This window comes from Hemicordylus capensis, chromosome 2, assembly GCF_027244095.1.
Source record: "Hemicordylus capensis ecotype Gifberg chromosome 2, rHemCap1.1.pri, whole genome shotgun sequence".
Lineage (NCBI taxonomy): Eukaryota > Metazoa > Chordata > Lepidosauria > Squamata > Cordylidae > Hemicordylus > Hemicordylus capensis.
In genome coordinates, this window is record NC_069658.1 from 414,924,075 (window position 1) to 414,942,460 (window position 18,386).

General features: G+C 46.3%; 1 protein-coding gene across 2 annotated transcripts; it reads left to right on the forward strand.

Moving 5' to 3' along the window:
- The first annotated feature begins 1,427 nt into the window (after positions 1–1,427).
- On the forward strand, positions 1,428–17,510 carry DNAJC14 (DnaJ heat shock protein family (Hsp40) member C14). 2 transcript variants are annotated; one of them, XM_053298637.1, is made up of 7 exons: positions 1,428–1,618; positions 1,941–3,426; positions 5,056–5,162; positions 11,773–11,889; positions 14,224–14,384; positions 14,994–15,090; positions 16,019–17,510. In XM_053298637.1, the coding sequence occupies exons 2-7, from the start codon at positions 2,290–2,292 to the stop codon at positions 16,254–16,256; spliced, it is 1,857 nt and encodes a 618-aa protein (XP_053154612.1). In that variant the 5' UTR covers positions 1,428–1,618; positions 1,941–2,289; the 3' UTR covers positions 16,257–17,510. The 2 variants fall into 2 exon arrangements, with proteins under 2 accessions (XP_053154612.1, XP_053154613.1); XM_053298638.1 differs by lacking the exon at positions 1,428–1,618 and adding an exon at positions 1,623–1,747.
- Positions 17,511–18,386: the final 876 nt, after the last annotated feature.

The window sequence follows — 18,386 nt, forward strand, 5'->3', positions numbered from 1 at the left end:
GGGGGGAGTACCTGCTCAACACCTGATCAATACCAAAGGAAATTCTGTATTTAAAATCTGCCTTGGAATCTGCAGCAATAAATGAGCTATTAGAAACCTAAAATTTGAGGCCAGATGTTCCACTTGAAGTGTATAACTTACAAGGGCGATATGCTCATCACCACAATCTGTTCCCAACCATTCAGTATTAATTTGCTTTGATACTCTTGAAGTTCAGCCAAGGCTTCAATCCTAATTCTAATCCTTATTTGGGTGTAAAGCTTATTGAATCCAGTGGACCTGAATAAACACAAGTAGCATTGGGTGGGCTGCATTATTTCTAAGCAAATTTAGAGGTGCCATATCTTCTGTCACACCAGCCAACTCCAGAAGAGATCAATACTCTGACCTGTTTTCAACAATAGACATTATGTTTATGTTATTATCTGTTGTATCAGAATTATATAGGGTTTTCTGGCTGGACAGTGCCTCTAGTCAGTCAATCTGCAAAATGCATTAAAGGTAAAGTGTGCTGTCGAGTGGGTGCTGACTCCTAGTGACCACAGAGCCCTGTGGTTGTCTTTGGTAGGATACAGGAGGAGTTTACCATTGCCATCTCCTGCACAGTATGACATGATGCCTTTCATTGCCCTCACTATAATATGACAGCCATTCCCACACATTTAGGATGGCTTTGATGGAGAGTTGAGCCTTGGACAACTCCTATTTTAAAAATTAAGCACCGATCAGCCCAGAATAAATAAATAAATAAATAAATGGACAGATATGGAAAAGTACTTTATCACATAATTAACATATGGAATTTGCTGTCACTAAATGTGATGGTGACCACTAGTTTAGATGGCTTTAAAAGGGGATTCGACAAATCACGGTGGAGAGATCTATCACTAGCTGTTAGTCATGACGGCGATATGGCACTTCTGTGTTCAGAGCCCCTACACCTCTAAATACTCCATGCTGAGGGGACAATAGCAGCGAAGGAATTTTGCCTTCATTGTCCTGCTTTGAGGGGCTTCTAGAGGCATCTGGCTGGCATTCGGCCATTGTGGGAAACAGCATGCTGGAAGCCCTATCAAAAAATCTTGTTGTCCTGTCTTGGAGATGCTGCCAGGGAGGGAGGGAACTTGGAAACTAGCTGCTTTTCCCAGAGCGGCTCCATCCTCTGAGGGGAATATCTTACAGTGCCCAAGGTGGTACTTGTTTTCTCTGGCTGTTGGGGTGGGCATGGCTATGGGCGCTGTCATGGAGCGCGCCTGCACTTCTGAATGTGCAGCTACACCGCCGTATTCAGGTATAGACGGGGAGGAGCGGACAGTGGCCAAGACCGGGAGATTGTCGGACACGCGCCGCCCGAGAGAAGCGTGACGTGTCGGCGCTTCCAGTAAACACATGAATGGATGAAGAATGAATGAACGGAGGAGGAGGAGGCGGCCGGGGCGGCCAACGACGTCCTGGAAGCTCCCCTCCCCCTTGACCCGGACGTGGAAGGCGGAGAGCGCCGTTACCTAGAGGCGGGCGGAAGTCGGAAGTGGCGGCTTGTAGAGAACGAAAGAGAGAGTGAGGGGGCAGCAGGAGAGAGGAGCAGCGCCCCCTCTCGTTGCCACGGCAACAACACCAGGTGAGTTCCCCTCTCGCCTTCTTTCTAGTGTCTTTTTCCCCTTCGGTTGGGGGAGCCACGCTTGCCGCCCTTGCTCTTGCTCCCCGTCCAGTTTGGAGCTGCTCCCACTTCCCCTCTCCGGCCCTAAAAGTGGGTTGCAGGGATCTTTCGGTTAGCCATTGGAAGGGGGGGGAAACTGTGGCTGATGAGGCCGTGGGGGAGAGAGCCAGCAAAGAGGAGATGGGTGTGGGTGTGCGTGCGTGCAAGTGAGGGTGTGCGTGGTTCTGGACAGTACAGTGAGGCGTTTCATGCTGGTGTTCAATGTTTCCGCTTATTTTTGCAGGAAGAGGGATTGATGATGGCTGTAACTTAATCTTTGTCAAGGCCAGAACTATTCTGGAACCCAAGTGCCATGGAGAGCCTCCGACTTGGGACTGGAGGGCTGTGTGAACCCAAACCAGAGCACTCTGACTTGGGCAGGACTGTTCTGCACACTGCTAACTACTGTGAGGCGGATGAGTGCTCCTTCTCAGATGGTGGCGATGCAGGAAGCAGCATGTTGGCTGGTGGTCGGGACTCTTGGGGATGCTGCCTGGAAAGCCTAGCCCAGCAGAGAGGTGTTGGTTTTGGAAGCAAGAGAGGCTTGTGGGCTGCCTCCTGAAAAGGTGGAGGTTCCAGGTGAGGAGGGAAGTATGAGGGAGACTGAAACTGCTTGGGATGAAAGCTCTGAACAAGAGAACAGCAGCTTGCATGCCTCTGGCTATGAAGCTGACTCCTGTAATTGTCAGGGAGAGATCTCTGGAACTTATTCAGAGAAAGAGAATGACTTGTGTGGCTTCACTTGCCAGCACTGGCCTTCTGGCTTCAAGGAGAAGGACATGTCAAAGTTACTACAAGGCCAGGAAGAAGATATTGAAGATGACGTGGCAGCAAAGGCCCAGGAGGACCTCTCTGACTGCACTAGGGCTCCTTCTGGGAGGAAGGTATCCCGGCAGCAAAGGCACCGTTCTGCTGCTAAAGAAAAGTTTGAAGGGCGTTTTGCACTATCTGGGGGGAAGCACCGGCAGACTAGGAAGAGGAGCAGTGGTGGGCGGCACCATGCCAGAGGCGAGCTGTTCAAGCACCTGGAGGGGTTGACCTCTTTCTGTGTCTCCTGCTTCAAACTCTTCATTGGCCTAATTGTGCAGGTCACCCACAGGTGTGGTGAAGGTGTGGAAGCTGGTGGAAAGCTGCTCTACTCTTGCTGCTGCTTCAGCCCACGTGACCTAGACACTGTTCGAACTGGTGTGTGGGCTTGGATCCAGCATGCCATATTGGCTTGCAGAAAACTGATGCGACAGCTCAGCCTGTGGATGAGCCTGACTTACCGCCTGCTCAAGATGCTTTGTGCTGTGTTCTTCTTGGTGCTCATGCTTCTCATAGGTAGCCTGAGACTCTGCTGGCGGGTCTTAAAATCAGGCCTGCTCAACATCTTGGGCAGGTGGAGTCACACCAGCCATGGGGCCTGGCTCCTCTCAACTGTTGACCTGCCCCAAATTTGGGCCCTCTTCAAAGAAAGCAGGACTTGCAAGTGGGCGGTAGGTCTGCTTCTTAAGTGGCATGCCTTCCTTTGGATGCCCAAAGGACTAAGGACCAACCAGCCTGGAGAAACTGCTTACAATTGTGCTCCTGGTGGATCTGGGCAGTACCAGCCTGCTGAAGAGGTGGCCCGCCTGCTTACTATGGCACATACTCCTGAAGAAGAGCTTAATCCTTTCCAGGTCTTGGGCTTGGAAGCAACAGCATCGGATGCAGAGTTGAAGAGAGCTTATCGGCACTTGGCAGTACTGGTGAGCATGCATGTTTGAACTGGGGAAGGCTGATGGATGTGAATGCCAGATATTTAAGAAACGTGCCTTCATATTTCTCTGTTGCTTTGTGCTGGTAAATATTTGTGATTTTCAGACACAGCTGTGCATTCTACATGGATTCACCGAGTTATTTGTAGTATAACTCTATGCACAGTGGTATAGGAGAATACTCTGTGTCTAGCTGGCACAGTCAGCTGCTTTGTGTGGAAGGAAGGATCAGTGGTGCCCAACTGGCAATCTGCTTTCTCCAGTCCCATCTTGCTTATGCTGCCTCCCATCCTAGTGACCCTATGATGATTGTAGGGGTGGGGTGGGGGGAGGAGAACAACTATTAATCCCTTCCTTTATCATGTTAGCATTATCGCTGTCAGAACCTGGGTTGTCTCTGTGCCATTGTGTAGAGTAATCTATTAGTGTGCTAATAATTGTTCTTGGGATACCAAGGAACAGTCTCCTGGGGGCCCAGATGAACCTGTCTGGCTTGCATGTTCAGCATGAGAGTTTCTATTTTGGTTTTTAGGACTGCCAGATTCTAGTATAACCTGTGTGACAAATTATTTTCTGCTCCCCCTAGCCATCTCAGTATGAGGGGAAAGGGTAAATGACCTCCGGTAGTACCATGTTGGTGTGGGCAGACACAGGAGCTGCTCATCATGGTGGACCTAAAATTGTTCCAGAGCCCTACCTGGACTGAGATCTGATTGTATCTCCCACTGACTAGAACAAGTTAGCCACTCTTGTGGCTGAGACTTTTTTTTGATAGAAGTTGATCCTGTCTCTTTCCTTCTCTGTTATTTTAGGGAGAGACATTCTTGGGGGAGGTGCATATTTCCTGTCTCAGCTCCTTAACAGAAAATAGGTTGGCATTATCAGCTTGAAGTCCCTGCTCTACCACGAACTTGTTGCTCTAAACCAGGGCTGCACAACTCAAATGCCCTGGTGGGCCAGAACCACCCACAACTTGGTGTGCAGGGGCCAAGGTTGGACATTTAGCACATGATTACATTAAAATTAAAAAAAAATATTATTAGTTACTTGTGGATCTACTCCCCCTGTCAATGGACCCAAAGTTTTAACCAGGGATAGTGGCCAGAGAATAGGTCCCATCCCTGCTCAGCCAGTGGGGCCCCTGGAGTGCATGCCAGCCCCAAACAAATGCCAAGTCCTCTCCTCTCCCTAAGTTGTTGTTGCTTTCAGGCTGTAATGCTAGGCTTGCTTACATGGGAGTAAGCCTCACTGGGCACACCATGGAGGATATTTCTGAGAAATCATGCAGAGGATGGCGCTATAAGGCAGTTTCCCACTCCTGTGTTGCTGCAGGATACCTGAGGGCCAGTGAAATAGTCCCTGTGGGCCGAATCTGGCCCCTGGGCCTTATGTTGTGCAGGCCTGCTTTAAACAAACCATTCTTTCTTTCACCCCTCTAACCTGTATGTAATATGTAAATAAGAATGCTGGTCAGTGTTACAGGGTGGCTGTCCAAATTACTGTGAAAATGCATGTGCTGTGTGTTGAACACCTGGAGAGGGGGAAACATTATTGGGATACTATTAACACAGTATGGGTATTTCTGACATCTTGTTGGTTGGGGGCGGGGATGTTGCACAGGTTCATCCAGACAAGAATAAGCATCCACGGGCAGAGGAGGCCTTCAAGGTATTGCGAGCAGCTTGGGATATCGTCAGCAACCCTGAGAGGAGGAAAGAATATGAAATGTGAGTAGGTTGACGTCCATTGGTCATCTGATGCTTTGGAATGAGAACTGTACGGAATATATGAGGTCTTATCTGTGGACTGGGAGGGGGCTTAGAGGGCAGCTCTTAGGATGAGGCCACTATTTTAGGATGAGGAAGGAAGGAAATTGCAAATGAGGCCATGAGTTCCAGCCTCTTAATGCTCTGTGAGACAGTCCCAGATGTTCTAAAACACTTACCTTTCACAAATCATAGGTCTGCTTTCATGCAAAGGCACATCTGTCCTTCTAAAGTTTATCTGGGAACCAGTATCTTGGTTCCATCCTCATCCTATGTACAGGAACACACTTATTCACAGCTGACTGATCAGGGTTGATTAAAAAAAGTTTTTAAAAATAAAAATTGGATTTTTAAATTGGATTTTAATTTTTTCTTAAACCATATATAAAAAAAGAACCTAGGTCAAAGATATAATCATGAATGTTAATAACTTCTAATTATATTCTAGGAACTTGTTAACAGTTGTAAAAATGGCTGAGAGTAACAGACCTGATCAATCCTACTCTGCAGGTGGTATACAGGCAGTGCACACACAGTCAAGCCCTTGCCCTCCCCCTAAAAATACAAATACATAAGGCCCATTCACAAGTTCTGTTCAGCACTCATACAATAAGAGCACAATGTACACAGGTACAATCATTCACATGTTATGTTGAACACAGGTACAGCAGTACGCTTCCTATCTGTGCCGTGCATTTGAATGGCCTGTATCCAGTTCACTTTTAAAATGAACACAAGTGCAGTCACTCATACAAGTGTACAGATATCTGTACACTCATACAGCATAATTTCTGAATCTGGCTAAAGAAGCCTAATGAATGAATAGAGAGTTGAGGGGGAATGGAATAGATCTGAGGAGAAATCTGCATATAAGTGCAAGGGATAGGGGAGGGGAAAGAAAGTGAACAGAATGTATTTATGCAGTCTTGAGGAGACATTTTCCAAGTGTATCCTCCCTTTGTAGGAGGGGAACGCCTATTATGGCAGCCTGCTGTTAAAGAGGCCCTATTTGGGAATATTTTTATGAAGTTCCTGTACCTGTGTATAAGATAAGCATGTGTGTGAAATGCAAACAGAGCAACAAAGAAATGCAAGGCCTAGTTGGCAGAATGAGACAGCATTATGAGAAGTGTATACCTATTATAGTGTGTGTCTGTTTTCTAAAAATGAAACCTAAATCTATCTCAGAATATGTATAAAAGTTATATTAGACAATAAGAATGTACTTTAATAGAAAATGAGGATTAAATAGAATCTTACTGACCAGTGATTTTAATTGTGATTTTAATCATTAAAATTGAGTCCTTCTGTGAAGCAATTTAAATCGAAATCGATTTGATTTAAATCAAATCAATCCTGTGGCCATAAAGGTTAGGGATACATGCTCTATAAAAAGGAGCCTATACCTCTAACTGGGCACAATGTTTTTTATCTCCTTCTGTCCTTGCAGTAATTGGAGGTAAAGGCAAATAGTGTGGTGGTTTCCTTCTTTTCTCTTCCTTTAAAGAAGCATCTTGGGGCTGCCTTTGAAAAGTGTTTGGAAACTTCAGCAGGTGCAAAATGTTGCAGCTGGTGTGGGGTGGTGGGTGGTGGTTCTGGTTCCTGCTTCTTGGAACAGGTCACTCCAATATGGCTTAATCTTCTTAGGTTTCTAGTACATTTCTCAGCATTATTCAGCACTTGTTATGGACTCTGAAGCCCTAAGCAGTTTGGGAGCAGGATATTGGAAAGGCCACCTCCTGTCATGTGGGCCTGTCTGCTCATTTTGGTCACTGGCAGAGGCCCCGCTCCATGTTGTGATGCCATTGGAGGGAGATCTAGTTTGTGGGGACACATCATGGGGCCTTTTCAGTTGCAGTACCCAGGCTGTGGAGCTTCCTTCCCTGAGGGTACCCATTTGACTTTGGGGGGGCATGGTTAAAACATTCATCTTATGGTTTTTGGATGTGCCTCTTAGCTATTGCTGCTTTGTTTTTGTTGTATATTTTGACTGCTTATTTTGAAAACCAAAAGGAAGTATATAAGTATTTTAATAAAGTAAATCTTATGCCTGTTCCTTGAGGATTGTAGTGAAGAAATGTAAGTAAAATAAAGAGAACTCCAAGCCACTCAGCTGTTAGGCAAGGGCTTTAACAAAAACAATAATGGAAGAATATTAGAAAACAGTAGGGACCAAACTGTGGTCTTGGCCCAAAGGTGTTCAGGAGAGGAGACTCAAGGGATTACAGGTAACAAAGGGCTTACCTTTGTTGGTGTGGAGTCCTGGTATTTTGGTTTAGTATATGATGCCTGTGTTTCCTGCAGCCTGATCCTAACCATGGCTCTTTGGCATTAAGTTCTACGAGATGAAAGTTTTAGATACCTTTCCCCCTCTGAAGCAGAATAAAAACAATAGAAGGGATTGTGACTGTCTTGAGGGAGAATTCTTCAAGCTGAGAGACTTTCCACTATTTATTTAGCATATTTATATACCACCCCAAACTTGCATCACTGGACAGTTTACAATAAAATAATATAAATTAAAATATTAAGGCTTAAAACAGTTTAGAACAATAACAGATTCTATACATCTAATTAAAAGCCTGGATGCATAAATGTGTCTTCACAGCCTTTTTAAAAGCTGTTAGAAAAGGGAAGGCTTTTATTTATGGATGGGCAAACTTGGCCTTGCATCTGTTGTTAAACTACAACTCCCATCATTCCTCACTATTGGCCACTGAGACTGAGGATGATGGTAGTTGTAGTTCAACCACAGCTGAAGGGCCAGGTTTGTCCACTAGGGATGTGCGCAAATCAATTTGGCGTGTCCAGTAGGGATGTGCTGAATTGATTCAATGCGGCCTGCCAAATCATTTCGGTGGGGCAGGGAGTGATACCTTTTTAAGTACAAGTAAAGCAGGTCCTTACCTGCTCTGCCACTACCCTGCTGCTTTTCCAAACACGGCACTGTGCTACTCAGAAGCATGTGTGGCCATGGGGCTTCACCCAGCAGCCTGCGTATGGGTGCGGGGCGCACATGTCCACCGCACATGCGCGGTGGCCATGTGCATCCCACCACTGCATGCAGGCTGCTGGGTGAAGCCCTGCAGCCATGTGCAGACTTCTGAGCGGTGCAGCAGTGCACCTGGAAAAGTGGTGGGGTGACAGAGGATCAGGTAAGGACCTGCTTTACCCCTCTCCGCCCCACCAGAACATTTGTTCACATCCCTGTTGTCCATCTCTGCTCTTATTTCTGAGGGTGTGCATTCCAAAGCCTCGGGGCGGCAACAGAGAAGGCCCATCTCTGAGCAGCCACCAGATGAGCTGGTGGTAACTGCAGACAGACCTCTTCAGATGATGTCAGTAGGTGGTGGGGCTCATAATGGAGAAGGCGTTCTCTTAAATACCCTGGACCTAAGCTGTTTAGGGCTTTATAGATTATAACCAGTGCTTTGTATTTTGCCTGGCAACACATTGGTAGATAGTGTAATTATTTTAATATAGGTGTGATATGGTCTCTCTGAGGTAACCTGGAGACCAACCTGGCAGCCTCATTTTGCACCAGTTGCAGTTTCCGCACTACATACAATAGCAGCCCCACATAGAGTACATTGCAGGAGTCATGTCTGGAGGTTACCAGAATATTCACTACTGTTCTGAGGTAGTAGTTATCTCAAGAAAAGAATGCAGCTAGCGTATCGGCCAAAGCTGATAAAAAGCACTTCTGGCCACTGCCTCTACCCGAGACACGAGAGAGGTTTGGATCCAAATGCACTGTGAGACTGCATACCTGTTCCTTCTGAGGGAGTGTAACCCCATCCAGGACAGGCAGATCGAAGTTGTCTCATAGGAAGCTTCCTTCTACTGAGTCAATCCATTGGTCCATCTAGCTTAGTATTGTCTACACAGGCTGGCAGTGGCTTCTCCAAGGCTGCAGGCAGAACTCTCCCTCAGCCCTATCTTGGAGATGCCAGGAAGGGAACTTGGGAACTTCTGCATGCAAGCATTCAGATGCTCTTCCCAGAGTAGCCTCATCCCCTAAGGGGAATATCTTACGTGCTCACACATGTAGTCTCCCATTCAAATATAACCAGGGTGTACCCTGCTTAGCAAAGGGGACAATTCATGCCTCCTACCAGAAGACCAGCTCTCTTCCTGAGTTCCAACACCACTCAATAAGTACCTCTGTCTTATTTTGATTCAGTCTCAGTCTGTTATAGGGGAGGAGAGCTGGTCTTGGTGTAGCAAGCATAAATTGTCCCCTTTGCAATGCAGGGTCCACCCTGATTTGCATTTGAATGAGAGACTACATGTGAGCACTGTAAGATGTTCCCCTTAGGGGATCGGGCTGCTCTGGGAAGAGCACTTGCATGCAGAAGGTTCCAAATTCCCTCCCTGACATCTCCAGATATGGCTGAGAGAGACTCCTGCCTGCAGCCTTGGAGAAGCCCCTGCCAGTCTGTAGACGATAATGAGCTAGATGGACCAATGGTATTACTCTGTTTGAGGCAGCTTCCTATGTTCCTATCCCTGATCCAGCCCATTACCACCTTGAGGCAAGCATTTAGGGAGGTTATGCCTCTTGATAACATTGACATGTAGAAATAGATTTAGGTGTCATCACCATACTGATAACACCCTGCACCAAATATCCTGATTATCTCTCCCAGCAGTTTCATGTAGATGTTAAAAAGTTTTGGAGACAGACAGAAGCTCTTGTTTTGAAGAGCAATAGTCTCCAAATGACACCATCTGGAATCTGCCTGAGAGGCAGGTGTAGAACAATTGCAAAGTAGTGCCTCCTACCCTACTCCCAGCTTCTTCCATGGTTGATGGTATCAAAAGCTGCTGAGAGATCCAAAAGGACCAACAGAGTCACACTCCCTCTGTCAGTTCCCAGTTGGAGATCATCCATCAGGCTGACCAGGTCAGTCTCCACCTCAAAGCCCACCCAAAACCATGTCAGAAAAGGTCAAGAGAACACACGGTGGACTGCACCGCCCCGAACAGCTTGTCCACATTCTTGGGAGTCACAGACTGAAACTGATCCAACCTCATCATATAAGAGGAGTTGTTGGATACCTCCATGATAGTCTCTGTGGTAATTATGGAATCCAGGTCGGCCCGAATACAAGATATTTTATACACACACAAACTCATTTAAAACATCACAACCGGTAACCAATGGTTCCAGATTCAGGGCAGGAGGGGCATGTAGCCCTTTTACAACCCTGGACAACTTTGCTGGACGTGAGCTTGCGGATGCAATGTGGGCAGAAAGGAATTGCTTCTTTGCATGCATTACCTGAGCATAGGTCTTTGAATGTGCTCTGTGTTGTAATCTGTCGCATTTGGGTCAAGTCTTTCTCCACTTGCACTCCAGCTGTCTACCTTGCCACTTCAGCTCCCACAATGCTTCTGAGTATTATGGAGCCAATTTTGAAGTAAGAATATGCTTAGGAGTGATCAAATCTACTGGTGAGTCCACTAGTTCAGTTGTCCATCAGGGTGTCAACAGAATCACGGGCAGAGCCAACACTAAATCCTTCCAAAGCTTCTTGGAATTTTTTTGGATTCAATGACCTTCTTAGGCTCATCATTCTAATAGGCCCCTCACCCCTGCAGAGATGGGATATATTTTAAGTCCAGCCTTAACCAGATGGTGGGCTGTCCATGACAATGGGGAAATCACATTGTCCCCACTCATGAAATACCCCCTTGATCAGAGTAATAGACCAGATTGAGCATGTGACCTGCCATGTGTGTTGGTCCCAAGTCCACTTGGGATAGGCCCATCATTGTCATGGCTGCTATGAACTCCTGAGCCACCCCAGACAGATTGCTCCTCATATGAACATTGAAGTCCCCCACCATCATAAACCTGGGAGACTCCAATGCCAACTGTGCAACCAAGTCCATCAGCTCAGTTAGGGACTCTGTTGTGCAGCAGGGTTATTGGTATACCAACAAAAGTCCCAGTCTATCCTTGAACCCCAGACTCAAGTACACACACTCTTGAGAGAGTCACATTCTCTGACAGGGATCATGGTAAGGGAGATGATACTCTTATAGAACACAGCCACTCTATCTCCCTGCCCACATCTTTTCACCTGCTCGTCAACAGGACCCTAAAGGGAGAGGCTGGGACCAAACCAGGTCACCAGTTTTGTCATCTTGTTTAAGCTTTCCTTCTCCCCTTCACCACTGAGTTCCATTAGTTCCACCTTCCTGGTTGTCTGTTAAGTACCCTCTGAGTTCACAAACATCCTGCTCTATTGAGTTGCACTGGGGCAGGTGTTTTGTTTTGTTTTTTGTGGTGGTGGGGAGTTTGGCCCCCAGGCTTTTTTTCTTTCAGATTTTTGTGAAACTGACATATCTGCAGGTTAGCCTGAGTCTGCTGCTACTTCCTTCTTGCTTGCAGGTGCTCCGGTTATGTGTTCACAAGGATCATAACATTTCTAGCTCTTTCAAAAAAACAGAAACAAGGTTGATTTCAAGTAAATGTACATGGCACTGCAGCCTTAGTCTGGCGTTGCCTAGATCTCTTCTGTTCTTATATTGGCACCACTGGCTTCCCTTATTTCTGTTTCAGAAAGCGTATGGCGCAGACAGAGCTGAAGTCAATGAACGAATTCCTTTCCAAACTGCAGGATGACCTGAAAGAAGCCATGAACACAATGATGTGTAACAAATGCCAGGGGAAGCACAAGTAGGTGGCCAGCTGCCATTAGCTCTTCGCTGGCACTGCTCTTCTGTCAGCCTGAGGACAGTAATAGTATGAGTGTGTCAGTTTTCCAGCATTTGCAGAATCCCAGTGCCTCTTGGCTGTTTCTTCTAGGATGCCTTGCAGTCAAAGGGCTGGTCACCAGCCCTGTGTTTATGCCATTTGTTCTTCTGAGGATGGCTCCAGTGCAGAGACCCTTCTCCCCTTGAGATGTCTTGACAGTTGATGAGTGGATATCTATTTCTGGGGAAGGCCAAACCAGTTATCTGTAGTCCAGGCTTCAAACTGTTGTGCCTAGGCCTTGGTAGGTTTACTACACAAGCACAACATCTAGTATATCATTCAATACTGGTAGCTGGAGAACTGAGGCTTCACTCTTTGTATTGAAGAAAAATGTTCCTAAGTGTTGTGGTTTGATGGAAAAATTTGGAAATGTGGGCAGTATCTGCGAAGACAGCAGAAAGCAGCTGGGCAGAGTGTCCAGTACTCTAATTGGCGAGGCTTTAGTATGGGACTTAGTTATCTTCCCTTTCTATTGGCTTCTGATTCATGCCTCTCTCTAGCTTGCCTTCTGGTACTTTACTTGCCAACCAAGTTAAATTTTTTGAGATAAAATATGTACAAATGACATAACTTATTTATTTTATTTTTAAAAATTTATTAACATATTTTTATACTGCCCAAAACTTACGTCTCCGGGCGGTTTACAACAAAATAAAAACAGAAAGCAAAACATTAGGCAAAACAAAAACAAAAAGTCCAAAACATTACAACAATTTAAAAATTTTAAAAGAATATTTTAAAACAGCATTAAAACCATTAAAACAATATTAATTAAAAGCCTGGGTGAACAGATGCATATTCAAAGACTTTTTAAAAGCTGTCAGAGATGGGGAGGCTCTTATTTCAGTAGGGAGTGCATTCCAAAGCCTCGGGGCAATAGCGGAGAAGGCCTGTCCCTGAGTAGCCACCAGACAAGCTGGTGGCAACTGTAGACAGACATCTGATGATGATCTCCATGGGCAGTGGGGTTCATGACAAAGAAGATGTTCTCTTAAATACCCAGGGCCCAAGCCATTTAGGGCTTTATAGGTTATAACCAACGCCTTGTATTTTGCCCGGAAACTTATCGGCAGCGGGTGAAGCTTCTTCAGTACAGGAGTTATATGGTCTCTCCGAGATGACCCAGAGACCAACCTGGCTACCTCATTCTGGACCAACTGTAGTTTCTGGACTACATACAAGGGCAGTCCCACATAGAGCATATTGCAGTAATGCAGTCTGGAGGTTACCAGCAGATGTACCATTGTTTTGAGGTCGTTCACCTCAAGAAACAGACGCAGCTGGCGTATCAGCCAAAGCTGATAGAAGGCATTTCTGGCCATCACCTCAACTTGGGAGACCAGGCAGAGGCTCATATCCAGAAGCACCCCTGGACTGCGAACCTGTTCCTTCTGGGGAAGTGTGACCCCATCCAGAACAGGCAGATCAAAATCGTCTCTCGAGTTCCATCCCCGCACAATGAGTACTTCCATCTTATCTGGATTCAGTCTCAGTTTGTTATCCCTCATCCAGCCCATTACTGCCTCTTGGCAGGCATTTAGGAAGGTTATGCCCTCTCCCGATGATGCTGACTTGGAGAAATAGATTTGGGTGTCATCAGCATACTGATAGCACCCTGCACCAAATCTCCTGATGGTCTCTCCCAACGGTTTCATGTAGATGTTAAACAATATCGGAGACAATATGGAGCCCTGAGGGACACCATACAAAAGTTCAGATTTTGAAGAACAGCAATGTCCAAGGGACACAATCTGGAACCTGCCCGAGAGGTAGGAGCGGAACCACTGCAAAACAGTGCCTCCCACTCCCAACCCTCTCAGTATCAAAAGCTGCTGAGAGGTCCAAAAGGACCAACAGAGTCACACTTCCTCTGTCAATTCCCAATTGGAGATCATCCATCAGGCCAACCAAGGCAGTCTCCACCCCATAGCCAGCCCGAAAGCCAGTCTGAAATGGGTCAAGATAATAAGTTTCCTCCAAGACTGTCTGGAGCTGGGAGGCCACCTCCCTCTCAGTTACCTTGCCCAGCCACAGAAGGTTGGAGACAGGCCTGTAGTTACTCAACTCTTAGGGTCTTATTTAAGCAAATAACTTTTTTGTGTATCAGTAATTCATTTTTGCCATAGAATCCACAATCCCCTTTGGAATTAAGCAACTGCATATGTAGAAAAAAGTTAGGGTTCCAGTTCTGGTAGTTATATATATACTGCTGTTCTCTGGTATCTGATAAATTCTCTGCTGCTGCTGCTGCTGCAGGCGGTTTGAGATGGACCGTGCCCCACTGAATGCCCGCTACTGTGCAGAATGCAGCAAGCTTCATGCTGCTGAGGAAGGTGATTTCTGGGCCGAATCCAGCATGCTCGGGCTGAAGATCACCTATTTTGCCATGATGGATGGAAAGGTTTATGACATTACAGGTATTGTAATCCTCATGTTTCCGGGCGAGGGGGAAAGACATTCATCCCTTCATCTGATTTCAAATGAAATTCTCCTACTTTTTTCTTCCAATAAACTTGGTTACTTACCATTCAGAGAATAGGTGCTGATGTCTGAAGAGGCCTCTTCTATTGTGTTTAGCCTGAGTGGCTGGCTGCATATGTTTTTGGGCCTCAAGGCAAAGCTGGGTAGCTCCATTCTTGTGCAGCAAGTGTGATGGCTGCATGTTCTCTGGCATTTCCCACAATAAATAATGTTGGCAGTGTACATGTCTCTTCCGATATCGGTGTGCAAGTATCTAGGAACTTGGAGCCAATTGAGGTTTTCAGATACATATCCACAGGTGTTTGCATCAGGAAACACCAGTGTCTACTTGGTTAATATGTTTGCTGCATCATGTGTACAACTGAGGAAAGAAGATATTTGAAATACAACTTAGTGTCATGTGAATAATAAATCACACTACTGCAAAGATTGCAGACTGTCCCTGCCACTGTCTGGGAGGGAGCTGCAATTCTAAATACTCTCTTCTGGGAGAGGCAGGTATCTCTCTTGCCACCTCGTGGCTGACTGTGTGTCTTACTGTGCAGAATGGGCTGGCTGTCAGCGAGTGGGAATCTCCCCAGATACACATCGGGTTCCGTATCACATCACTTTTGGATCAAGAGGTTCCAGAGGACGCCAGAGGTTGGTACTGAGTGATGCTGCCCCTTTTTCAAAAAACCCTGCCCTGCTGTGTGGGCCCAGATGGGTCCTGTCTGAGCTCGGAAGTGTGTCTCGTCTCCGTTCACCCCAGTCCAGAGGTCCATGCACATTTGCAGAGCCCTTGTGCGCGTTGAGATTTCCAGTTGGTTTCATGGGGGGAATCTGATCTGTGCATGCAGAAGAATAACATGCGGGTTTGCCCTTGTCCTTGAAATAAATGGAGGATCCATTCTGGCTTGGGAAGCCCAGGGCGTGCATCAGAGCGCTTGTGTGTGGAATTAATAGGGGATCTAGGCTCTGATGCACTGTGCATTTGTGAGTTGGGATCAGCAAGTGTGACCACAACAGGCCTTGTAGTAATGGTTGTGGTAAAATGACATACCCGTGCATGCACCCACCCACATAGTGAACCACTCTTCATCTTAAGCATTTAGCAGAGTTCACCCATCTGTGGTCTGTTCTCAGTCTCTTTGCAGCCATGAGTGCTAAGAACACTCCTCCAACATCCCTTCTCCCGCCCCCCTTTTAATTTGAACATTCAGAATAGGAACACTGTCTTGGTCAGGCATCGTCACAAAGGATTCCAGATAACTTGTGTCTGACTCTTGTGCATGAATGGTGGACTAGCTGTGTCCTTGTTGACTGGCTGGTACATCTGGGGCTCAGGGTAGTACTTGAATCTGAAAGTATGTGATCCTGGAGAAATGTAGAATATATTCCTATGTCTGCCAGAGAGAAGGGTGATATAGCTACCTAGAGGCCAGATCCCAGAGGCTTTCTCAATTGTGAAGAGCTCTGAAGCCTAACTTCCAGCTCCCACTCTTCCCTTGGGCCTGCCATCTCTTTCTGCTGCAGTTAATGGCTGGCTCTAATGCTTTTCTCTCTCCTCCCCTTCCTCTGCACCATCAAGAGCTGCTCCAGACAGAAGCCCTGCTTCAGCTGCAGAGCTGCAAGACTTCTTCAGTCGCATCTTCCAAGGGAACCCTGGGCAGATGCCGAACGAAAACCTCTTCAGCACGCCCCAGCCGCCATCACCAGGGGGTGTGCCAACCCCTCCTGCCCCTTCGTCAAAAGTGGACAGTACCTCCCAGAAGGGAGATTCCAAACAGAAACGTCGGAGAAAAGTGCGACGCCCCTTTCAGCGCTGAGAATGTGACTGAGTGGGAGTTAAATCTCCCAGGCCTGCTGGATGCCAGGCTTTTTGTCAGGTAGTAAAAGGGCTGTTTCAAAAAGGGGGAAGTGTATTCTTGCTAGTGTCAAAAATCCAGATGATTCAGGCACCTCTGGATCATCCAGCAAGTTCTGGCTGGAAAAAGCCATTTTCCTCTTCACTGCAATTGTTGACACAGATCCCATTATACCAAAGAACTCCCGTGAATGGCTTCCTGGAAGTGACATCATGAAGACATGGCACACATGGCCAGGTGCAGGGTGGCAGTGCAGACCATACAGAACCATGGGATCTCTCTGTAAGGTGAATTTTTCCTCCAAGGGATGCTTCTAGAATTGTCCAGCATTCCCTCTTCAGCAGGAATATGGCTAGGACCCAAGGTGTTAGTCTTCTTCACAAAGATGCTTGGATTGGAGCCTCTTCTGCGTTGCCCTACTTATCCTGCTATCAAAGGCCCTTAGCTCAGCTGGGGCTACGGTAAAAGCTGGGCCCTTATAGGGTGGCTAGCCACCCAGAAACAGACTTGCCTTGGCCTGTGGTAATTTCAAGGTGTGCAGGAAAGGAGCCCCTTGTTGCTGTGCAAGATCAGCAGGGATCCTTTCACCCCAAGCTTGGTGTCCTACAGTTGTATGAGAAGAGGTTAAGGTACCCTTCTCCCCCACGTACAGCATCCTTGCTGAAAATGTGCAAAGGGCCCATCTAGACTCCAAATGCAGTAATGTTAAGAGGTGAAGATACACCCTAGTTATTGTTAACAGGGGCTGCACAAAGACAGTGCAGATACTCAGGATTATGCCGAGCAGGCTTTCCCCTCCTACTTTGAATCCTGGATGTTCCCTGGTTCCATTGCAAGACTACTGAGAGGAGACATTCTGCACCACCCCTTCTTTAACGAGCAAACAGCCACTTGTGGCTCTGAATGCAAATGGACTCTTTCTGAGAGATCAGTTCCAAGTTCCTTTCTTTCTATGGTGCTTGGTTTGCTCTTCCTTGATCTTGGCAAGCACCCACTGCTTGCCTACATGTCCCAGGACTTTTTCACAGATCAAATCAGTTAAGATTAACTGGCAGTTTAGGCCCCAAGGTTTAGCATGGGTGGTCAGCTCTGTAACCACCCAACCTGTTTTATTGAAGGTTAATTTTTTTAAAAAGTTAATATTTGTATGTACATACATATATTTAATACCATGTGTATTCCTCTTTCTATAAATGCATACAAATGCCTTGGAAAGCCTGGCCTATGGCTTCTTTCTTATCTATTCTACGCACAACACAAGTACATGATTTAGGAATTCCTTGCTTCCTCCTTTCCCCCCTGACATTGTAAGGGTTATTGTTAATAGGGTTAGTGTTAGCCCTGCATTTAATGTAATGGACAGATGAGGCTGTTTGTATCACCATACTGAATTCCAGATCCAATTAGATTTAAATATGAGACATAATACTGGTAAGGATAATACCCTTCTAGAAACCTTTACACAGCTGTCCCTTTTCTAGTGGGTGTTGGCTGTCTAGGGTCTTCATGCTCCCTCAGCTTCAGTTGTCAAACCTGAGGGACACTTTATAGTAATTGTCCTCCAGAAATATAGAAAAAGCACAGTTGGTTCTCATTTTTAAAACATTGTGATTATTGACTGAATGGTTAACGGACATTGTCGTCTTAATCAATGAGCAATAATAGTTGATTCCTAGACTATTAAACAACTTAAAAGTCCCCCCCCCCCTTTTTATACTCACTCCTTGGAAGTTCCACCCCCTCTTCCAACTGCCTCAAAACATTTGCCCACTCACTTGGAAGGTGGGTTGGAATTGGAATCGTTTTCTCAAATTCCAATTCAGATTGTAGCTCCTTCACAGGGATGCTTGCTACTTAAAATGGTTAAAAACCCCAGTGACTGAAACTGCGCTCTCAGTGGTTTGTGTATATCTAAGAACATGCATGATCACCAGCACCTTATGCGTTTTAACTGTTAAGACAAGGATTGTGAACCCTAGTGCATCGGCAAAGGTCTTGTTTAGGGCAGTTAAAAGGGAAACCTAAGTGCAAAGTGGGATTTTGCCACCTCTTGATCACTGGGAGATTCTTATTCCCATGTAGATTGCATGG

What these genes read in the sequence shown, in the direction of transcription:
- DNAJC14 (XM_053298637.1), top strand. Translation starts at nt 2,290, where the DNA reads ATGAGGGAGACTGAAACTGCTTGGGATGAAAGCTCTGAACAAGAGAAC. An exon ending in ATCGGCACTTGGCAGTACTG is followed by an intron (nt 3,427 to 5,055) that starts GTGAGCATGCAT and finishes GATGTTGCACAG; the next exon opens with GTTCATCCAGACAAGAATAA. An exon ending in GGTTCCAGAGGACGCCAGAG is followed by an intron (nt 15,091 to 16,018) that starts GTTGGTACTGAG and finishes TGCACCATCAAG; the next exon opens with AGCTGCTCCAGACAGAAGCC.